Raw genomic sequence first — 19162 nt, 5'->3', positions numbered from 1 at the left:
ACAAAATAATACTGTTCAATATGATGTTTTTATTGAATTTTGAGACATAAAAGTAATATATAGAACAATGAAATCAATTACAAACGGTAACGGAAGAGAATATAACAAAAATTATAGAAAAAGTTTATTAGGGTCGACCTGTGGTCGTAATTTAAGGAAAAATAACAGGTTATTCGATTTAAAAAAAAAAATAAAAAAAGTGTAATGGTAAAGTTGTATGTAATTAATTTTTTTTCTACAACTTTTGCTGTTACACTTTTCACACAAAACCTCAAATATCGAAATATCCCAGTTCGTGGATAAGACATAAAATAGCAAAATTTTTTTTCAAACGAACAATAGAAAATACAGTCAAATTACAACAAAAAATCGGCCAAGTGCGCGTCGGACTCACGCACCGAGGACTCCGAGCAAACATATTTTTTTCATTACTAGCGGTCCGCCCCGGCTTCGCCCGTGGTACATATTTACGTTTTCTCTACATAAAAACCGTCCTCGTACTTCAAGGAATATAATAAAAAAAGAATTATCGAAATCGGTTCAGCCGTTCTCGAGTTATGCGCTTACCAACACATTTTGCGATTCATTTTTATATATAAGAAGAAGATGTTGTATCTTACAATTTTGTTTAAAGGATTTTTTTCTTTATCTGTGCTTGTGTCGTTGCTTTTAACCAAATTTCAAGACTGTGTTCACGGGAAGTACCTTGTAGATTTTGATTGATGATTCCCTTGCAAGTAGTTGCGAATTACAGAATATGCGGCTCTAATTGCTTATTCTTCAGATTGCGTTGACATAGAATTTGAATTAAATAACAGATTTAAGTTATTATAGACCTGAGTTCTGATGTGAATATCAATTAAATACATGTAGACGTTCATGAGTAAAGGGATTGTAAGTTTAAAATTATTTAAAAAATATATTTTTATTTAATTTAATTAAATAATTAGGGTTTTCGCAGTTATTACTACATCTGTGCTATAACACGTGATACTTCGACACTCCCTAAGAAATCAAAACCTATAGGGTAGTTCCCGAGCACACAGAGTCATGAAATTTAGTACAATCAAACGTCTTATAACGCAGACTAGCTAACCGCCCGCGGCTTCGCCCGCTTTCTCTAAAACTTTATAAATTATATATACTATTCCTCTTGAATCACTCTATCTTTAAAAAAACTGCATCGAAATTCGTTGTGTAGTTTTAAAGATTTAATCATACATAGAGACATAGGCACAGAGACAACGACTTTGTTTACTAATTGCGAAAAGCATGAATTTTTCCTTAGATTATATTTATTATATAATTCCTTAGATTATATATATTATATAAAAAATATTTTTAAAAAATTTTAACTTACAACCCTGTTACTCATGAACGCTGACATGTATTAACTTGATATTCATACCAAAAACTCAAGTCTAAAATACTTTTACGCATTAATAAAATCAAACTTCTATGTCAACGAATCAGAAGATACAGCCGTAAATAACGAAAAATTTCGCAAATTTCGACATTCGCAAGCGAATCAAAACTCAAAACCTACAGGGTACTACTTTCCGTAAACTCAGAATCTTGAAATTCGGTATAAAGCAACATCTTATAGTACAGATACAGGAATAATTGCAAAAAATATATATTTTTCAAGTTTGTCTGCCTGTGAAGACCCTTTTTCTCAGGAACGCGTGGAGGTATCAATCTGAAATTCATACCGAATACTCAAATCTACGGTTCCTTATAGCTGTGAAAAATTCAAACTTATAAGCCAACGCAATCAAAAGATACAGCCATTTATGCCGTAAATTATCGCAAATTTCGACATTATCGCAAGGGAATCAAAATCTATAGGTATTGTACTACTTCCTGTGAACAAAGAGTTCTGAAATTTGGTTAAAAGCAATGTCAGTACAGATGGAGGAAAAATTGCTAAAACATACATTTCATGCTTATCAACATTCGCAAGTGTTGCCAGGAATCAAAACCTACAGGGTACTTCCCGTGAACACAGAATCTTGATATTTAATCTTAATTTCAAAAAATCGCAAAAAGCATAAAATAATTTAGTATTAAAACATATAAAAATGTTTGTACGGAACTCTTGGTTCGCCAATCCGACTCGCACTTGACCATTTTTTTAAATCTACGTATCAATTTAATTACCAAAATATAGCTTTTGAAAATTGACCACGTCTATGTGACCCCCCCCTGGCACTAAAGCTGGATCCGCCCTTGAGTAGCGTAAAACAACATAATCTTCAAACTTTGTGCTTCTATTTTGTAAACAAATTACGGTTTTCCAGAACAAAGTGCTACAATTTATGTCCATGAAGGTGTTTCTCGTCTACTTTATTCACGACACGAAGATGAATGTAAGGGTTTTTACGAAAATAAAGGGTAAATCTTCAAATAAACGACACTATTATTTTTATTTATAAAGAGCTGTTTTGTCAAATGGAATGTTGGTGTATATTATTGTAATGGGCATATTTAGGAACATTGGATATAAAGATTTCTAAATTTCCACGAAATAGAAAGGACACCACGCGCAATAAGTACTTCCATTATAATAATTATATTCCCTTTTTTATTTATTAGCTCGTGAAATAGTCATTGAAACGTTTGAGTAGATTTGGTATTATAAGAAATAGTTGTTTTCAATTACCTTGATACTAAATTAAATTTGACACTAATGTTATTTCTGAATAACTGCGGCATTTTCTCTGCATTTTTTGCCAGGTTGTATTTGAGTAGAGTTCAGTAGTAACTTTTTATGATAAAATGCTTATTAATATGTATAAAAAATATTATTTAGATGTTGCTACTATTTGTAGTATGTACTGATCTACCAACTAGATTTCTATTTCCGTTGAGTTATTTCAGAATACCTAGCTCATTTATCTAATATTCAGACATGCGTTGACATCCAATGGAAAGTCGTCCAGTTGGGTTTATTTGAATTTTCAGGTAATTCGTGTTGAATTTTTGAAATTTATGTGCAGAATTACGTCATAATATTATGAGCTTTACTTTGAAAAGAATAAGATGGATTTTCATAACAATTTATTCAAAATACTTCATTAAAAAACTTTTTTATGAGAAGCGCACTTTATTCTTTGGGTTCATTGCGTATCGCTCACTTTTCTATAAATATAGAGTAATTACAGTATAAATAGTGCCTTAATGACAAATGAATCCATAGATGTGAATGTGATATTTCCCAACTAACTACATTGTCGCTACATTTTACTTGCTCCAACCTTTGACCTATTTAAGTAATAGACGCGACGTGAATATATGGCCTCGTCATTTAATCGAATATGAAACAGTCAAATCTTCTACAGATGTTATTTATGACTGTTAATGAATCTCCTCTTCAAAGATCGTAAAAATAGCAGTCACGAATAAATATAGAGTGATGATGTTACAGTATTTGCTATTTGTATTTGAAATGAACATAAACTTGTGATTTCTTATGTACGTTAGCCGTCAATATAATGTCAGACGTTTTTTCTGTAGACTAAACTAAACTAAACGAACACAATTCTTATTATTTATTTCACAACCAAAGGTAGAGCGGCAATTTTGCCTTCATAATCAAACATTAAATTCGTTAAAATGAAAAAGACATTGAAGGTTTAAAAAATCATTCTAAAGTAATTTAATTTCGGAGTATGTACGTGACGTTAGTTGAAATTCACTAAAGATTAATTTGAAACTTTGAAGAATAAATAAATAAGATTACAGATTTTCATTTTAAAGATCGAGTCGACATTCTTTTATACTTAAATATCGTCACAATTTCATCTTTGAAAAGTTCCAAAAGTGATAATTTATAAAAATAGTTCAAGAATGTGAGTAAAACAACATATTCAATAAACGTATTTAATGACTGTTTAGAAAGTACCTATACTTAAATGTGTTTACGCTGGAAGAAACACATCAATAAAACGATGTTTACATTCAGCTTAAAATATTTTATGACCCAAAAAACAGCGTTATAGTTAATTCCCATTGTGTAAGAATAGCGTGAAGGCAGATTATAAGCTTGAGTTAGTCGAATCTATATATCTGTTTCGTGTTTTACGAGCACTATCCGTAATGGTTCAATTGTAGCTCTCTTGTTTTATAAACAGCAATTTATATGGGTTTCTACATTTATTCATTCAATATACTAAACCGTGATGTGTATCGTGTAGTTTATTTGTTTGTTTGCTTCATTGTATTTACCGGCAAGTAGTCAAACGAGAACTCTTACTGGATTGAGATTCTTTTAGTTATTGGCGATCGAACTTTGGTTCTAGTACCTACTATGTCAATTACAATGATAATTATGGCCTGAACCTTCATAGGAGGCCCGTGTCTCTACAGCTCTATGCAGTGAGAACATACCTATTATTATATAGTCTGATGATGATGATAAAGTTAGATATTATATTATTTATTCGAACTAAATCATGATATATTTTAAATATTCATCAATAATAGCACTAAAATACAATATCTACATACTATGCTATAATATTGACTAGGTTATTTTATTATTAATCGAATACTGGTGGAGAAATGCTCGATACGTATTACTATTTTAGCTTTAATAATAATTAATTGAAGCCTGTTAACCGCGTGCTAGAGAGCTCCAAACATCTAAATATAAGATTTCACATTATATGTAGGTATACATTCTATAATCTAATGTAATATTATATAATATTATGAAAGTAATTGATATTGAACAGGATAATCAATTTCTGCTCTCTTTGAAAAAACTGATGTAAATTCTGAATCACAATTAGAGCAGTTTACGATTTATCGAATTCAAAATTGATTAGAAAGAAAATTGCTAAAGTTTTTATCTGAAAAGTTCTAGACATTGTAGTATTATAACACCTTTTCGCCCCTTTTAATAAAAACTCAAGAAGTTGTGAAACTTCTTTTGCTGCTCTGTTTTAATTTATTTAGTTATATGAATTGACTTTTACTTGTTCTAAAGTAGGTGATATACTTTTTAATTGGAAAATTGGTAAATCATTGTTTCACAAACACAATAATATGTAGATAATTAAGAAATATTTGTTATTCTATATAAACGGTGGATACTGGATACAAACAAACAAACAAAAATACTTTGTTGTGCACCACAGAGAGAAGTACAAGTAAGGACACAATATAATACAATACAATTTTAAATTCGGCTTTTAAGTACCTAATAATTTTCATAACCTGACTAGTCACCCAATGATAAAAGAAATAATATTTCAGCCGTACCACAAAGCAAATGTCACATACCAATCTGAATATGATAGGAATTCCATTAGCGAGGCGCTCGGAATTCAATTTACATGTAAAGTATTTTCGGGTAAAAATCAAATAAGTCAAATTGAAGGATAAATATGGATAAGTAACACATTGTTAACAACCAAGAGTACATGCGAATTAGTCATGGTTACCAGCGCTGAATTACAAGTTTTTATAGGAAAAGGCTTTTACCCTATAAAGGGGTCAGTGGAAACTGGAAATAAGAACGAAAGCAAAACTAACATTACTTACTAAAATAGAATTCAGTTTTACTAACAACTAACAATACTTACAGCCGTACAAATAAAAACTTGCTTATTCAAACCTTATGCAATGCATAGATATGATAAGAATAAATAAAGAATAAGGATGTCATAATTTCTTACAAATAAATTTGGAATAACGTCGATGTATCTATGCTCACGCTATGCAATAGGCGCGAAGCGGCAACGTCGCAATTCATTCACAAAATTATGAAAAACATTGAAATTGTCTACGGTTAAGCCTTGGTGCTGTCATTTTGCTGACGCTCGTTTGACTTCGTCGAATTTGTTGTGAAGTTTCATCATACGATGTTCTGTTTATTTATTTTTTAAATATTTATTGGAAATAATTTAAATATATCATTAAATATGCAAGCAAATGATAGATAACGCGATCCGCTATACGAAGATAAACCCACCTTGAGATAGAGAGTTGCCAAATAACTGGTATTCAAAACATACAACTCTAGGCTTAGAAGATTTATATTTTCAACGAAAGTGTACCTATATTATTGTGATAAGTTTAGAAATAAGTTTTATGTATGTATGGTTTGGCGCATGTTGTAAATAAATAAATCATTATAAATATCAAAAGGGTTTTTCATAATTTCGTATATTTTGACATTTCATACATAGTTTTCCATTTCAATAGGTACGTAATGAAATTATTAATTTGCTCATTTTTTTCTACTTCTCGTATTACTCTCATTGCTATTATCTCAAATTTAGATTGAAAATTGCTTCTAAAACTTGTAAAACACAGCACAATGTACTAAAAGATATGTTATAACTCGGTTATGTCAGACTTATACTAGGGTGGTAGCCGTAATAAGGACGGAATAGCATTAGTATGAATACTTATTACGAAGTTATACTAGGTTACATTTATTTCGTGTTTATTTGTATGATTTTTCCTTATTCTTAGTTTATTCTTTGCATAAAATGTTATAACTCGTTTATTTGTACGGCTGCAATCTAAATTATTATTTACACACGGAATAAATGCTTATAGGAAATCTAAAATATAGGACAATAAAATTTTTTTTTTGTTACATACTTATAAGTTTATTTTTTAAGATGTTTTTGATGATAATGTCCTTGATTGTTGTCAATGATTGAATTTCCTTCCAAAGCCGGATATTGCTGGCCTGGAAGGGTCGCGTCGTCTACAATGGTATAGATGTTTCAAACGCGTGAACGTGGAAATATGTTTATGAGAAAATATTTTCTAAAAATGATATCGAAAATTAATATATTTTACGAAAATACTTTAACACTGATTATACACAAAATATAGGTACTCGCTTTAAAGTTATTATATTAATCTCATTTGTATGCTTTAGTGTCTTCAAAAACAGAAATTAAAGTTTCTAAAATAGAAAAGCAATTTTCATTTTGAAACAATACCTAATAGACTTTTCTCTCATCTCCTTGCTTACTACTTCGTCTGAATACGCTTTGTACGCACACACAAGAAAGCTTGTATGAAAGGAAATATATTTTAGTAAAATATTGTGAATACGGAAACTCTTTAAGCTCTTGGGAATAAAGTAAATCGGGTTCACGAGCTTTACTCAACTGGCTTAGAGTCAGGTAAATACAAACCAATAATATTCGCTCGACCCAAGTGAATGTTCATTTTGAATAACATAATGAACAGAGAGAAAATTCATACCTTTTTCTCTTCGTATTGAAAAGGAAATTTGATGCTTGTATTAAAGCTTTTTCTTTTTACAGGTACAAGCGACCTGGACAAACAAGACTGGGACATGATTGAATCATTTATTTGTATTTCCTACTGATATACAACTTACAACCATTCCAAAATCACGTCAAAAAACACCAAGATGTGCCCGGAAAAGAAGAGATAAAAAGTATAAAAAGGACAAGAGTCCCGCCATGTTTTCATTAACGAACGGCTGTGGTTGCGTCAACTTTGGTAGTGGACGGCGAACGCGGTCTATGGGCGACGACTCTTCGTCCTGTAGGAGCTCAGAAATCGAACAAGAAGTACCTAAGAAGTTGGGGAGAAGGGTCCTTAGTGGTGAATGCACAATGAAGGCCCTTGCACCTTTCCTGAGATTTTGGAAGAGAGACGATGTCAGCATGACGAAGGCAGAAAGAAGTAAGTAAAACATTATCATTGTACCTACAGTGTTGTACAGTATTAAAGTGACGAAATAATGTAGATTTTGATGATATGTGCGATGTATAAAATATTTTTTTCAATTTATACAATTTAAAGGTATGAGAAGTAGAGTAGGTATATAGAAAACACTTCAATTATCTCACATGCTATTTTTCCATTTTGCAATTTGCAATTATTATGCAAAGTAGTGCAAAGTCCGTTCGACAAGATGCAAACCATTATAAATGTACTCGTATACAAATGGAGTAGAATCTCTGCATCATTACCATATTTAAGGAATGTTAATTGGATTCGAGTTAAATCCTTTGGACATAAATTAACATATTTGGGATATGTTAGGGATAACAAGATTTATGTACATGTAGAGTTAATATTGTGTACTGTACAAATAACTGATTTATCGGCCGTTTAAACATAAAAAAATGTCTATGTTATTTACAAAGTAAAGAGAGTATCTAAATTAATGATGAAAAATATCTTTATGAGAGAGATATATCCATACAAATGATTGTATAATTAACAGTAAGCAGATGTTCCAGCGTGTTTCGGAAACACAAACTCTTTCGGAATTCCAATTAAACACGAAATTTCAGTTTGCATTTAACTATTGGATTTAGAGCGAGTTCTGGTCCCACATGCTTGTTTAAAGGGATGGTTGCTCGAATGCGAAACGGAAAGTTCGTTATACAGCCTACAAGTCGGCGCCGAAATTGAATTAAAAGCAGGGAACGGTCTGATACGAGGCATTTAATCCTCGCAAAACTAAACCTCATTAGCTGCGGCTCCGATGGAATTGTGAATCTGTAATACATTCACGTCACACGTAGTCGTGCGTGTAATTTATGGATATTAATTTGTTTAATAATTGGGTTTTTGATTCAGATAAGAACTTTATTTAATACTAGTACTCCATATACATTATACATGGTATTATTATACATTCATTTTATTTCAATATTACGTGCATGAAAGTGCAGTAACGTATGAAAATAATTTATACTGATCATTGTACGTTAAAGAGAGTACTATTTAAACGTGAATAATGTAACGACTCTAACTAACTCTCTTTTATAAATTTTTAGAACTATACTCGTCTCGCGAATTGTCTGCAATTTTAGTCTGAAAGTATTCTTCACAGGTAAATTATCTACAACATTTTGTATTGTTGCAAGCCCTACTTTTAATTAACACTATGATGACAAACGCGTTAAGCTTACTGGCTCTACGACCTGACCTGACCTGGCTTAGGTTGACACTGGAAATAGCTTAAGCCATGTATATGCACAATACACTTGTATTAGCTATTAGAGAGTTTGATTTAAATTATTTTAGTATTGTATTTTATGCTGATAAAGTCACGAATTAATATAGCGTTCTTTATTTTCCCTAAATTATGTTTGATTTACCTTTATGAAATACGATCGAGTCAAATATGTACACAACTATAACATAATAAAATTTACGAACGTGTGATGCTTGACAAAGTTCCCAAGACAGTTTTAAATTCCTTTCAGTAAGAAATTAAACCTCTTAGTAAATGCAACCTCACTTTGCAGTACTCAATGCTGTATTAGTACTGCGGTAAATCTTTACGACCACCTACCAAGCTCCTACTTATTGCGAATTCTACACGAATAGGAAAATAAAATTTCTTCTATCGTATACATTCACCTTTTAAGCGTAAGGACATTGAATCTTGATTGTACAAAGAGCTATTCAATGCATTAATTTATACATTTTCTTTGTAGCTATGAAGGCAGCCATTTTAATACAGCAGTGGTATCGAAGGTATTTGGCGCGTATGGAAGTAAGAAGACGATACACATGGACTATTTTTCAAAGTATTGAATATGCTGGCGAACAGGATCAGGTCAAGGTATGTCACAAAGCACATACACACACACACACATGCTTACAATACAACACAATCATAATCATTGTTGTCTGAATTTAATAGTTAATATAATGTTGGAAAAATTCAAAAACGTAGCTTTCACGGTAACTTTAAACTAATAGATTTTAACGTAGACTAAACATCGATTTAAGGCTGTTTCGCAGTGCGATAATTTCGCCGCAATAAAATTAAATTGTAGAGTCTTTTCTTAGGCTTATACTTATATTTATTGTAACTGTAAGTCTGTAATAAATAATAAATTATTTAATATGTTATGTGTGTTAAATGTGTACGTATAATGTACATGTAAGAAAAAAAACCTCTATCAGTTTATCTCGTACATTTCGTACGAGACAGGTGCACGCTATGTAAAAGTGTCCATGAAACCACAGTAAAGCATTGTTATTAATATTGTACGTGTCGTGGATAATGTTGGAAGCGTGAGTGATGCAATCCACATGTAATATTTCAAGTGCTTTTTAAAACATGACACGATTATCTAAATATCTCTGTAATTTATAGAGCTTCAAGGAAAGTATGGCGGCGACTTAATTTTTATAAATTGAAAATAATAATTCAATAGCTGTAGTACCTAATAGTTAGATATATGATTTGTAATTGGTTTAACAGCGAGTTAAGTTCAAGATAGCTAAATAGATTAGGATTTATATTGAATTGAAAAACAGTTAAAATAGCAGGGTTGTATTTTACCTACCTACTTTATTCACGTAAAGCTTTTTACTTTAGATACACAAAATAAAATATCAATCTTAGTATTTCATAACAAAGTTAAAAAATCCTTGGGCTAAACTAACTAACTATTCAAATAGCGTTTGAATTTGCTCCCAAAAATTTTCTCAATAAAGATAATGTGTAAACAATTTATGAAATGTGAGAAAGGAAATCATTTTGAATATAGGGATGGCTGGATAACCTTTTTAATCAGGCAATTGTTGTAAAAGTATTTAATAGCACAATATTTCAATACAAAATAATTATAATTTATGTAAGGAAAATTTAATTGAATTTTACCTAAATATAGAGCTTAGACAGGCGCTACTCAATCGACAACCAAATCCCTCGTTAATGAAAGGCCACAAACCGACCGACTAATTTAATATTTAGATAGCTATTACTAATGACATTAATAAAGTTAAATTTTAATTATATTTACGGCGTAAAATTTTTCTTCTTACAAACTGGGTTGGTTGTTTTTAGTCTTAGCAAAAAATTATTTTCTCAAAATATTTTGTTTTGTTAGATATAGGTATGAGTCGCTTATCGTATAAGCTTTTATAAAACTAATGAAAGTGCTACCTCAATGGTTCTATTCGTTACTACGGAAAGATATTGATCAAATAAATGACACGGAAATAGACACCTTCAGTGTTACGCGAAACTATAAATAATATCATCATGTGTGTTATCTATTTTAACACAAAATTATGACCAATAAAGAAAATTTACAGGCTATTTAAAATAATATAATTTCAGATTCCTTTTTGTCATTTTACAGAAAACGTTAAGATGAAGGACATTTATGAAGCGTTACCCCTGTCTTGAAATTTATTAAGTACTTCTTAAATTAAATTAAGATACAAAGATAGATAACGCTTGAGTGATTCATTTGGCGGTCGGGGCCACATAATGATTGAGCATGATCAGTCGAGCGAGTGCACAAATGACAAGATAATGTGTAAACTAGCGTAACATTTCTCAGACATAAGACATTTAACCTAACAATGAAGTTTAAATTAAAATTATTATGTAAATGTAAGCTTCTAAAGAACTCATTTCATAACTTTTTCTTTCGAGCTCATTTAACACTTTCTGTAAGTACATGGAACATTCAATAACAGAAACCTTTATTAAACGGATAATTCGTTTATTTAAATATGTTTGAAATCCTCGTATTTAATAATCATTACATATAGGTATGTCAATGTCGTCTATACTTGGCAAAGGAGGTCTTACGTAGGCCTCTTAAAAACGTTAAGTTCCCAGTAATTAAGTAAAGGTCCTTTTTATGCCGTGCCGTAGTTAATGACTTTGATTAATTACTTTGGGATGTAATTATAGTTAATTTCTGTTTTTGCTATGAATTGCGTATTGAATTTATAGGTTTTTTATTAATTAGTCCAAACCATTACGTCAAAAAATGTAATGTGTGTGGCATAGTACTATAAGTATTTCACACTGTCGTGTTTTTATGTCGATAGGTATTTTGACCTATTTACAGAGGGAATGTAGGCATAAGTATTTGTAATTCCACAGATTATAAAAATAGAGATTATTATTAGAATGAAAAACTACATAATGTTATTACATTGTACATGTTTGTAGTTTTGTACCTACTTACTCTAAACATATATTATACTTTACTGTTTAGTAGAAAAAAGGTCTGCATTAGAAAGATTTATTAAACAGACAGGAAGGTTGAATAGGGAATTTGTGCATCATTAGTCATTACAGCAATCCGAACGAGTACATAAAATACAATTATGTTGTTTTCAAAGTTAACAGTATATTCAATAAAAAGATCACACAAAACTTTTGCAATCACAGTAATGTAGATAATATTTTATCTCCTATTCACTTTTTACTGTATTAATCGTAAAAATCGCATAACATTGTGACCTACTTGAGCTCCCCTAACAGGAGTTACAAAAAAAAGTTTAACACGCCTCTCGAGATCAGAGGAAATAAAACGAGTGCTATTTTCCAGTTATACAACTTTTTCAACGCGTTGCTGAGTCACATGAGGGATACCACCGGCCGACCGTCCTCAGAGCGGACATCACGTACTGCCTCCGTGTGTGAGTATACAACATTATTTGCTTTAACCAATATAGGTAAATCCTTGCGCTCTATATGTTCCCACATCTCCCAGATATTCTCATATACTAGGAACTATTGTTTTAATAAAGTTTCACGAAGTTATTACCCATAAACTGGCGGATGCCTGTGGATGACCTCCGTTCCTTACGATCGGTTGTTAAGTCTGCTTCCATGCCATCTGTTACGAGTTATGATCAGATTTTGATGGACAAATAAAAATCACTTTTAAACTTTTATACCACCTATTAGGTAAAGTACGAAAACAGAATCAGATCAAAAAGCTATTTTAAAGTTTTGACCTTTAACGGACAACTAGAATAGTGTTTTCATTTCTAATTCAGAGGTATTGTATTGATCCACAAAATGCTTTCTGTAATTAATGCTTTATACTTTGTAACTTTTATACACAATGCATGGTGTATTATTAAGGGAAGCATTAAATTATTTGAATCAAAAGTCATTAAATAATAACTGCAAATTATTTAATTTCATTATTGTGTTATTTGTCGATTCTTCATTTAAATATTTTTATAATACGCATAGTCTGTTAAGATCCAAGAATAATTATTGTCGCAGCGTCGCAGCTTTAGTTAAAGGAAATGTAGAAAGCGGAAGAGACCTACTTCTTCATGGCCCTTATTTGCCAAAAGTAGCACATTACACTGCGTTGCAGATTTCAATTCATTTTATATTGCATAATGGTCTTTACGGCTTTCTTGACCTTTGGCTCTTAGTGATATGTTTTAAACTAGGTCTTGATTATTTAAACATCTGCAATACAAAACCAGAATTTTGCAAGATTGTAGAAATAACAAGAACCCTTTTTATAGCTGTTACATTAAAAATAATATCTAAGATTAAATCTTAACTTTCAACGTGTCGTAACAGTAGTTTGTAATATTGAGATAATGAAACACATTTGGCACATGATATTAATTGTAATAAAGTACTATGTCGTGTCCTTTGTGTTAGGCTTTAATTATTACTTTGTATACAATGTCGTTATACAGATTTTTTGTCCAAACAAAATTGTACTATTGTCATGTTAATGTAGGTATTGTTTTATGGGCAGCTTTTAAAACTTAGGTATAAGGTAGAGTAGAGGTATAAGTAAAATATACTGTTTGTCTTTATTTTCAATATCGTTTTCACGATCTCTGAAACCGACTTGTGTATTTTGCTGTCGAGATAAAATAGCAAATAAAAATATAAGTGTTTACGCATTAGGTAAATGGATTTACTGCCTTAGAAAACGTTTATTTAGGTAAGAAGATTGAAGCCCGGTAAGATACCTGGTTTAATCCCGTAGAATTATGTGAAGCGAACATAAATTCATTTCAGTGGGGACACTTAATCTACATACAACTGCGGTAGGTGTTTGCATATAAAACAACTCGTGTAACTGAAGGGACTTTTGTCTCTGTCGTTTGCGGTTTCCACTAATGGATTATCCCGCTCTGTGATAAATAGGAATGTTATGTTATCCCTCCCTTCATAATATTGTTGTACGTTTTTTTTAGTGGAACAAGTTTTTTCTGAAGAGTCTGACGAAGGCGGTGGCGTGGACGAAACCGCGCCGGCGAAATCCTCGCGTGGACCAGATATCGAGTTTCCGCTGAAGAGGAAAGATATTGACCTGCTGATTGAGGCATTCCGAAAGAAAAAGGTCGGTATATATACGAGAAATTTACCTACGCTCCACTTCACATTGGCTTGTAGTATTTACATTTGAGATTAGGCTTAATTCAAGGGACTATTTACTTTACTGTGGGTATAAATTGAATACTTTTTCTTTGGCATGCCTCGAGTCACGTAAATTACACGTTGTTTATGAGTTTATATTAAAGGGAACAACATTTCCAGCATCGTTTACATCCGAAGCACGTAGCGCAGATACTGAAAGAGGCCGCTCAAACATTGAAAAGGTTGCCTAATATTAACGTGGCCACAACCTCCATATCCAGCCAGATCACAATCTGCGGTGATTTACACGGCAAGTTAGACGACTTGTTGGTCATCTTTCATAAGGTAAATGTGCTTCATATTAATTAATATTATGTGTAATACCCACGCAAAACGGAGACGATTCTCGGGTAAACGCGTATATTTTAAATGGAATAATCCGATTATCATAATTATATTCTATTTCATCAGAGGTTTAGAAATGATCGAATGTGACGTTTAAAGTTTCCTTTACATTTATATTATACAGGATGTGCCAAACAGTAGTGATGAACGGAAGCTGGGAGGTAGAGGACCTAGAGGGCTATCCGAATCACCCCCATGTATGTTATGCGATTTTTTGTATTTTCGGAGTTATGACGATTTTTAAATTTTTCGTCTATCGCTGAGTATGATGATATTTTCACTCATGGTGACGTCAATTATTATTGACGACAATTATTATTATATAACATACATGGGGGTTGACAATGGGGTAATTTTTATAATGGATTTTTATTTGAATTATCTATTTGCCACGTACCGTCATACATGATTATAATAAAAATAACTTGTTAAGCTAAACTCACCTGAGTTCACTGGTTTCACATAATTTTATTAACATTTTACGCCAACGTTACGCCTTTCTCTTTTAGTAAAATCAACGTGGGCGTCTATAATACAACCCGTATAATATTTATATGACGACGATTTATTCACAAGGGTTGGAATAGGATGTAAGGGATGCTGTATTATGTCGCATTAAATAAATGGAAATATCTGATCGAAACCCCATATCTTGCGTGGAGTGTCATCACGAAATTCATAAGATTTTCTTATTGCGATCATATTCGATATTCCGATGTCTACTTAATATTTAAATGTGAATATGTATGTTCCAAATCAAAAACCGAACATGTATTTATAAATTATTTTGTTACATAAGTAGAAAATTATGAACAAAGAAAAATTTCACAGCGAAAACATGAAGCAAGCCAAGCATTTACGATGCTTTGTTAAACTTGGAACATTCTTTGTGTCAGAAACTTTTTGTTCTTAGCCGGTTCTATACTAAAGTAATGGTGTAGGCGTTAAAACCTACGTTCAAACTAATCTACTTGAAACATTTTGTTTAATATTAAAACCACAGAGTCTGTAAACAGATTTGTATTATGTGTATTGAATATGTTTATGAATTTACCTAATCTGACCCACGCATTTTGTCTGCACTCAAAAGAAATATTCTTTCACATTTTTCAAACATTTCCCATTGATACTCAGTTGGTATTAGCTGTAAACTAGCCATGTAGCCTATTTAACACAAAAATTATTTGGTAGTAGCTCCTGCATAAGCTCGATGAAACAAACAAAATATTTAGACCTTATATAATGCATATTTGATGATTTATATAATTCTAATTTAAGGTAATGAAAATTACCATCAAAGATTTTGAGCAAACGTATGTGAGCGTCTCTAGGGATTTCATTATGTGGCAATATGCCAGCGCGCTGACACAATCACAGCATTTTATTCAAAGAATGTAACAGGAAATGCGGCGTCAAACAACAGGAGAGGAAAATACTTCGAAATATGCTTCGAGCAAATGGAATTGAGTCGTTAACCCATTGACCTTTCAATCTATACCGGGCCCAATTTACGAGCCTGAAGTTGGCTAGTTAAAAATTTTCACGATTAGCTTTATACAAATATGTTTTAAATTGCCGTTGGTTGAATATTTTGTGGCCGTGAAAAGTGGACAACCCATTTAATCTCTTCTATCTACAATCTACAAAACATGTCTCTTTTTTCTATAGAAAATTTTTCATAATTAGTTTGTCTTTCATCGTTTCAGATAGAGCACAGTCATAGTTCTAATTCACATAGGATATTTCCGAAAGCGTTGTATATCGCGGGGGTTTATTACGGACGCCATGACGTCAAAACTTGATAAGACTACCTAGTGGGCCACGGTAAACAATTAGGGAGCGGCGTACGCGTCATCCAATTTGTGCGATCTTAATACCACAACTGTTTGATTGATTGACCGCCTGTTACGTTTGTTTCAATAAATTACTATTGTTTTCGCTTTAATCTAGTGGAAAGGGAAATGAATAGATTCAGATATTATATATTTTCAAGCGTAAATTGTATCAAACTGTTTTATGGAAAATATTTGAATTAATATGAAGTTAAATTATAGCATACGTCTATAAATAATACGTAATTTGAATGCCTTTTAAAATTAATACATGTTCTAGATTCTATCTCGACATAAGCAACATTGTCTATGGAGTAATATGAGTTTCACGTAATAAAATGTACGAGAATAAGGTTTAAATTTACTTTGTATTTGATATACGAGTGTTGCATGGAAACGTATTCGTTTAAAGCAGATAAAGGCACATGAGGGATTTAGATAATATATTGAGGTGTTGGAGTATGCTGAACGATTTAGGAATTCGTTGTTCCCATGACAGGGGAAAGTTATCGCGTCAGATAATCGGGGAAAGGGCCCGCCAATCAGCAGGGCATTTGTCCGTAATACAGACAGAGGATAACAAGGTTCGTGTAAAGGATAACGATTGCGTAACACAGAGCTATCGATTGGTATTAGACGGTTGTGTTGTGTAAGTATAAGTCAGGGTCACCCTCGCATCTCTAAGGATTCTCGGCCTGAACTTGATTATATTTGCATTGTTTGTATGACGCGGTGCTATTTATCTTACATTTTTATAAGCCGCTTATGTAATAGAGGTTTATTTCTTACTAATGCCAACTAATGAGTTCCGCGTTTAAATAATTAGAAGTATTTTTATAGCGTGTCGTAAATATGTTTAATTGTTCAATTAAATCATTGTTAATGTGTTTGCCGATACACATATTTTAATTTATAGTAATGGAATACAATCGTTACAAAACGTATCAATCACTTGGGATACGTCTCGATTTATCTTCATTTGAATTTGAGCATTCGCAGTTGACGTTTTTATTGTACCGAATTTATCCACAGAACGGGTTGCCCTCGGCGGAAAATCCATACATATTCAACGGAGATTTTGTGGATAGAGGCAAGAAGAGTTTAGAAGTGTTGCTGCTGTTGTTGGCCTGTATGCTCACATTCCCCGGGGGAGTTTACCTCAATCGAGGAAACCACGAAGACCTAATTATGAATGCGAGGTTCGTGCCACGGTCAAGTTTGTAAACTTAGTTGCGGAGTTCTATTTTGTTTTTATAGTTTACTGTACGTTCACTGCTTTTTCCAGGTACGGCTTCATACGAGAAGTTAACCAAAAATATCGGGTAAGTTATTGCAATGTCTGCAATTGTCTGTGCAATGTATTTTCGTAATTGTATTAAAAAATGCAGTATTGTTATATTATTTTCATGTCACTTGGTTATGGTGCATTAAATTTCAGTATTTGTAATACTTCCAATATTAAGAAAATAAGAATTAAAGAGTTAGAATCTCAATTATATCTTATACCCATTTCCCAATAGTCTTGAGTTCACTCCTGTTACGATTAAATGCGAGTAGAATTCTGAACACGTAGCAGCAAATTGAACGATTTCAATGTTTATGTTAAAATTAATCTTAATTACTTTTGAGGTTTTATTATTGTTGTTATTTCATGTCAGTTAGATTAAAGGCTCTATGATTAATCTAAATGTAGATATAAATCAAAATGATGATCAAGAAAGGAAAAAAAAATCTATTTTATGAATTTATTCTGCCAATAGGCCACATTTACAATGTATTAATATTGGATTAAGGCTTAAAGGCTGAAGTTTAGATAATATAAGGTTGAGTTATCATGCCAACACGCGTTGGGGTTATTAATCATTATCAAGCGAGTTTACTTTAACTAACAAAAAGGTAAAGACCCTAAACATTGTGGTAGATTAATTATTTTGTTTATCAACTCTTTAGTTAAATTTATTTTTTTATTCCTGTTTCTTGTTATTCGTGAACGATAATATTAATAAGTGTTTAATTATCAATATATTATAGTATTACTAGGCACCGTAATTTGTACATCTTCATTAGATAAGATACGTTAGTTATCTACAGCAGGTATCTTATGCAGGTATTGCAGTTTTATTGTATTGCAATACCTGCATGAGGTTGTTAATATGTGTGTAAAAATGTATTGGTATGCAATAAATGATTTGAATTTAGTTCTAAATAAACAAATTCTTATATGTTATTTTTCAGTTTAGTATAGGTATTTTTAACATGTTTATTTTTTACTCTAGCACAATGCAGAGCGACTATTGAAACTAATAGAAAACGTCTACCGCTGGTTACCACTAGGCACCATCATCAACAATAGAGTTTTTGTGGTACATGGCGGCATTTCGGACACCACTGACTTGGATATGGTGAAGAGTCTGGAAAGAGATAAGGTAAATACAGTTTTGAATATAAATATTTAATAATAGAATTATGGAAAAGTCTTGTGTTTAGTATTTTTACGTATGGACGTAAAAATACTTACATACATACAGATTGACATGGGTCAATCTGTATTCACTGATGTCTTAAACATTATAAAAAGTGAATGAATTGAAAAACATAAGCATTTATAATTCCTTCATAATATGAGATTTTAAGTGTTGATTTAAAAACTGCTTTTGCTCGTTCATAATGTTGCTTACATTAACATTTTAAGGTTATTACCTTACCTGCACCATTCATATCGTAACACATATATATTTTACTACAAAGTTCGCATGAAGCATGGTTTGTTTTCAGTATTGCGAGCGCAAACATCAACAAACAT

The 19162-nt window shown here is 31.8% G+C and overlaps 1 protein-coding gene across 1 annotated transcript in view; it reads left to right on the top strand.

The window, feature by feature from the left end:
- The window catches only part of rdgC (retinal degeneration C), a 45064-nt gene that overhangs the window by 8835 nt on the left and 17067 nt on the right, over positions 1-19162 (top strand). Inside the window, exons 2-9 of the mRNA XM_090110119.1 lie at positions 7296-7683; positions 9456-9583; positions 12327-12417; positions 13960-14105; positions 14303-14467; positions 17392-17558; positions 17645-17681; positions 18636-18785. Of these exons, the coding sequence (XP_089966245.1) occupies positions 7458-7683; positions 9456-9583; positions 12327-12417; positions 13960-14105; positions 14303-14467; positions 17392-17558; positions 17645-17681; positions 18636-18785 (1110 nt within the window). The 5' untranslated portion in view covers positions 7296-7457. The remainder of the gene's footprint in view (positions 1-7295; positions 7684-9455; positions 9584-12326; positions 12418-13959; positions 14106-14302; positions 14468-17391; positions 17559-17644; positions 17682-18635; positions 18786-19162) is intronic.

Source organism: Colias eurytheme, chromosome 15 (assembly GCF_061535395.1).
Source record: "Colias eurytheme isolate Ceu_HAF_F1 chromosome 15, ilColEury1 Martin Lab GWU primary, whole genome shotgun sequence".
In the NCBI taxonomy this organism is placed as follows: domain Eukaryota; kingdom Metazoa; phylum Arthropoda; class Insecta; order Lepidoptera; family Pieridae; genus Colias; species Colias eurytheme.
The sequence above is the reverse complement of the archived record's forward strand: the minus strand, read 5'-3'. Positions and strand labels throughout refer to the sequence as shown.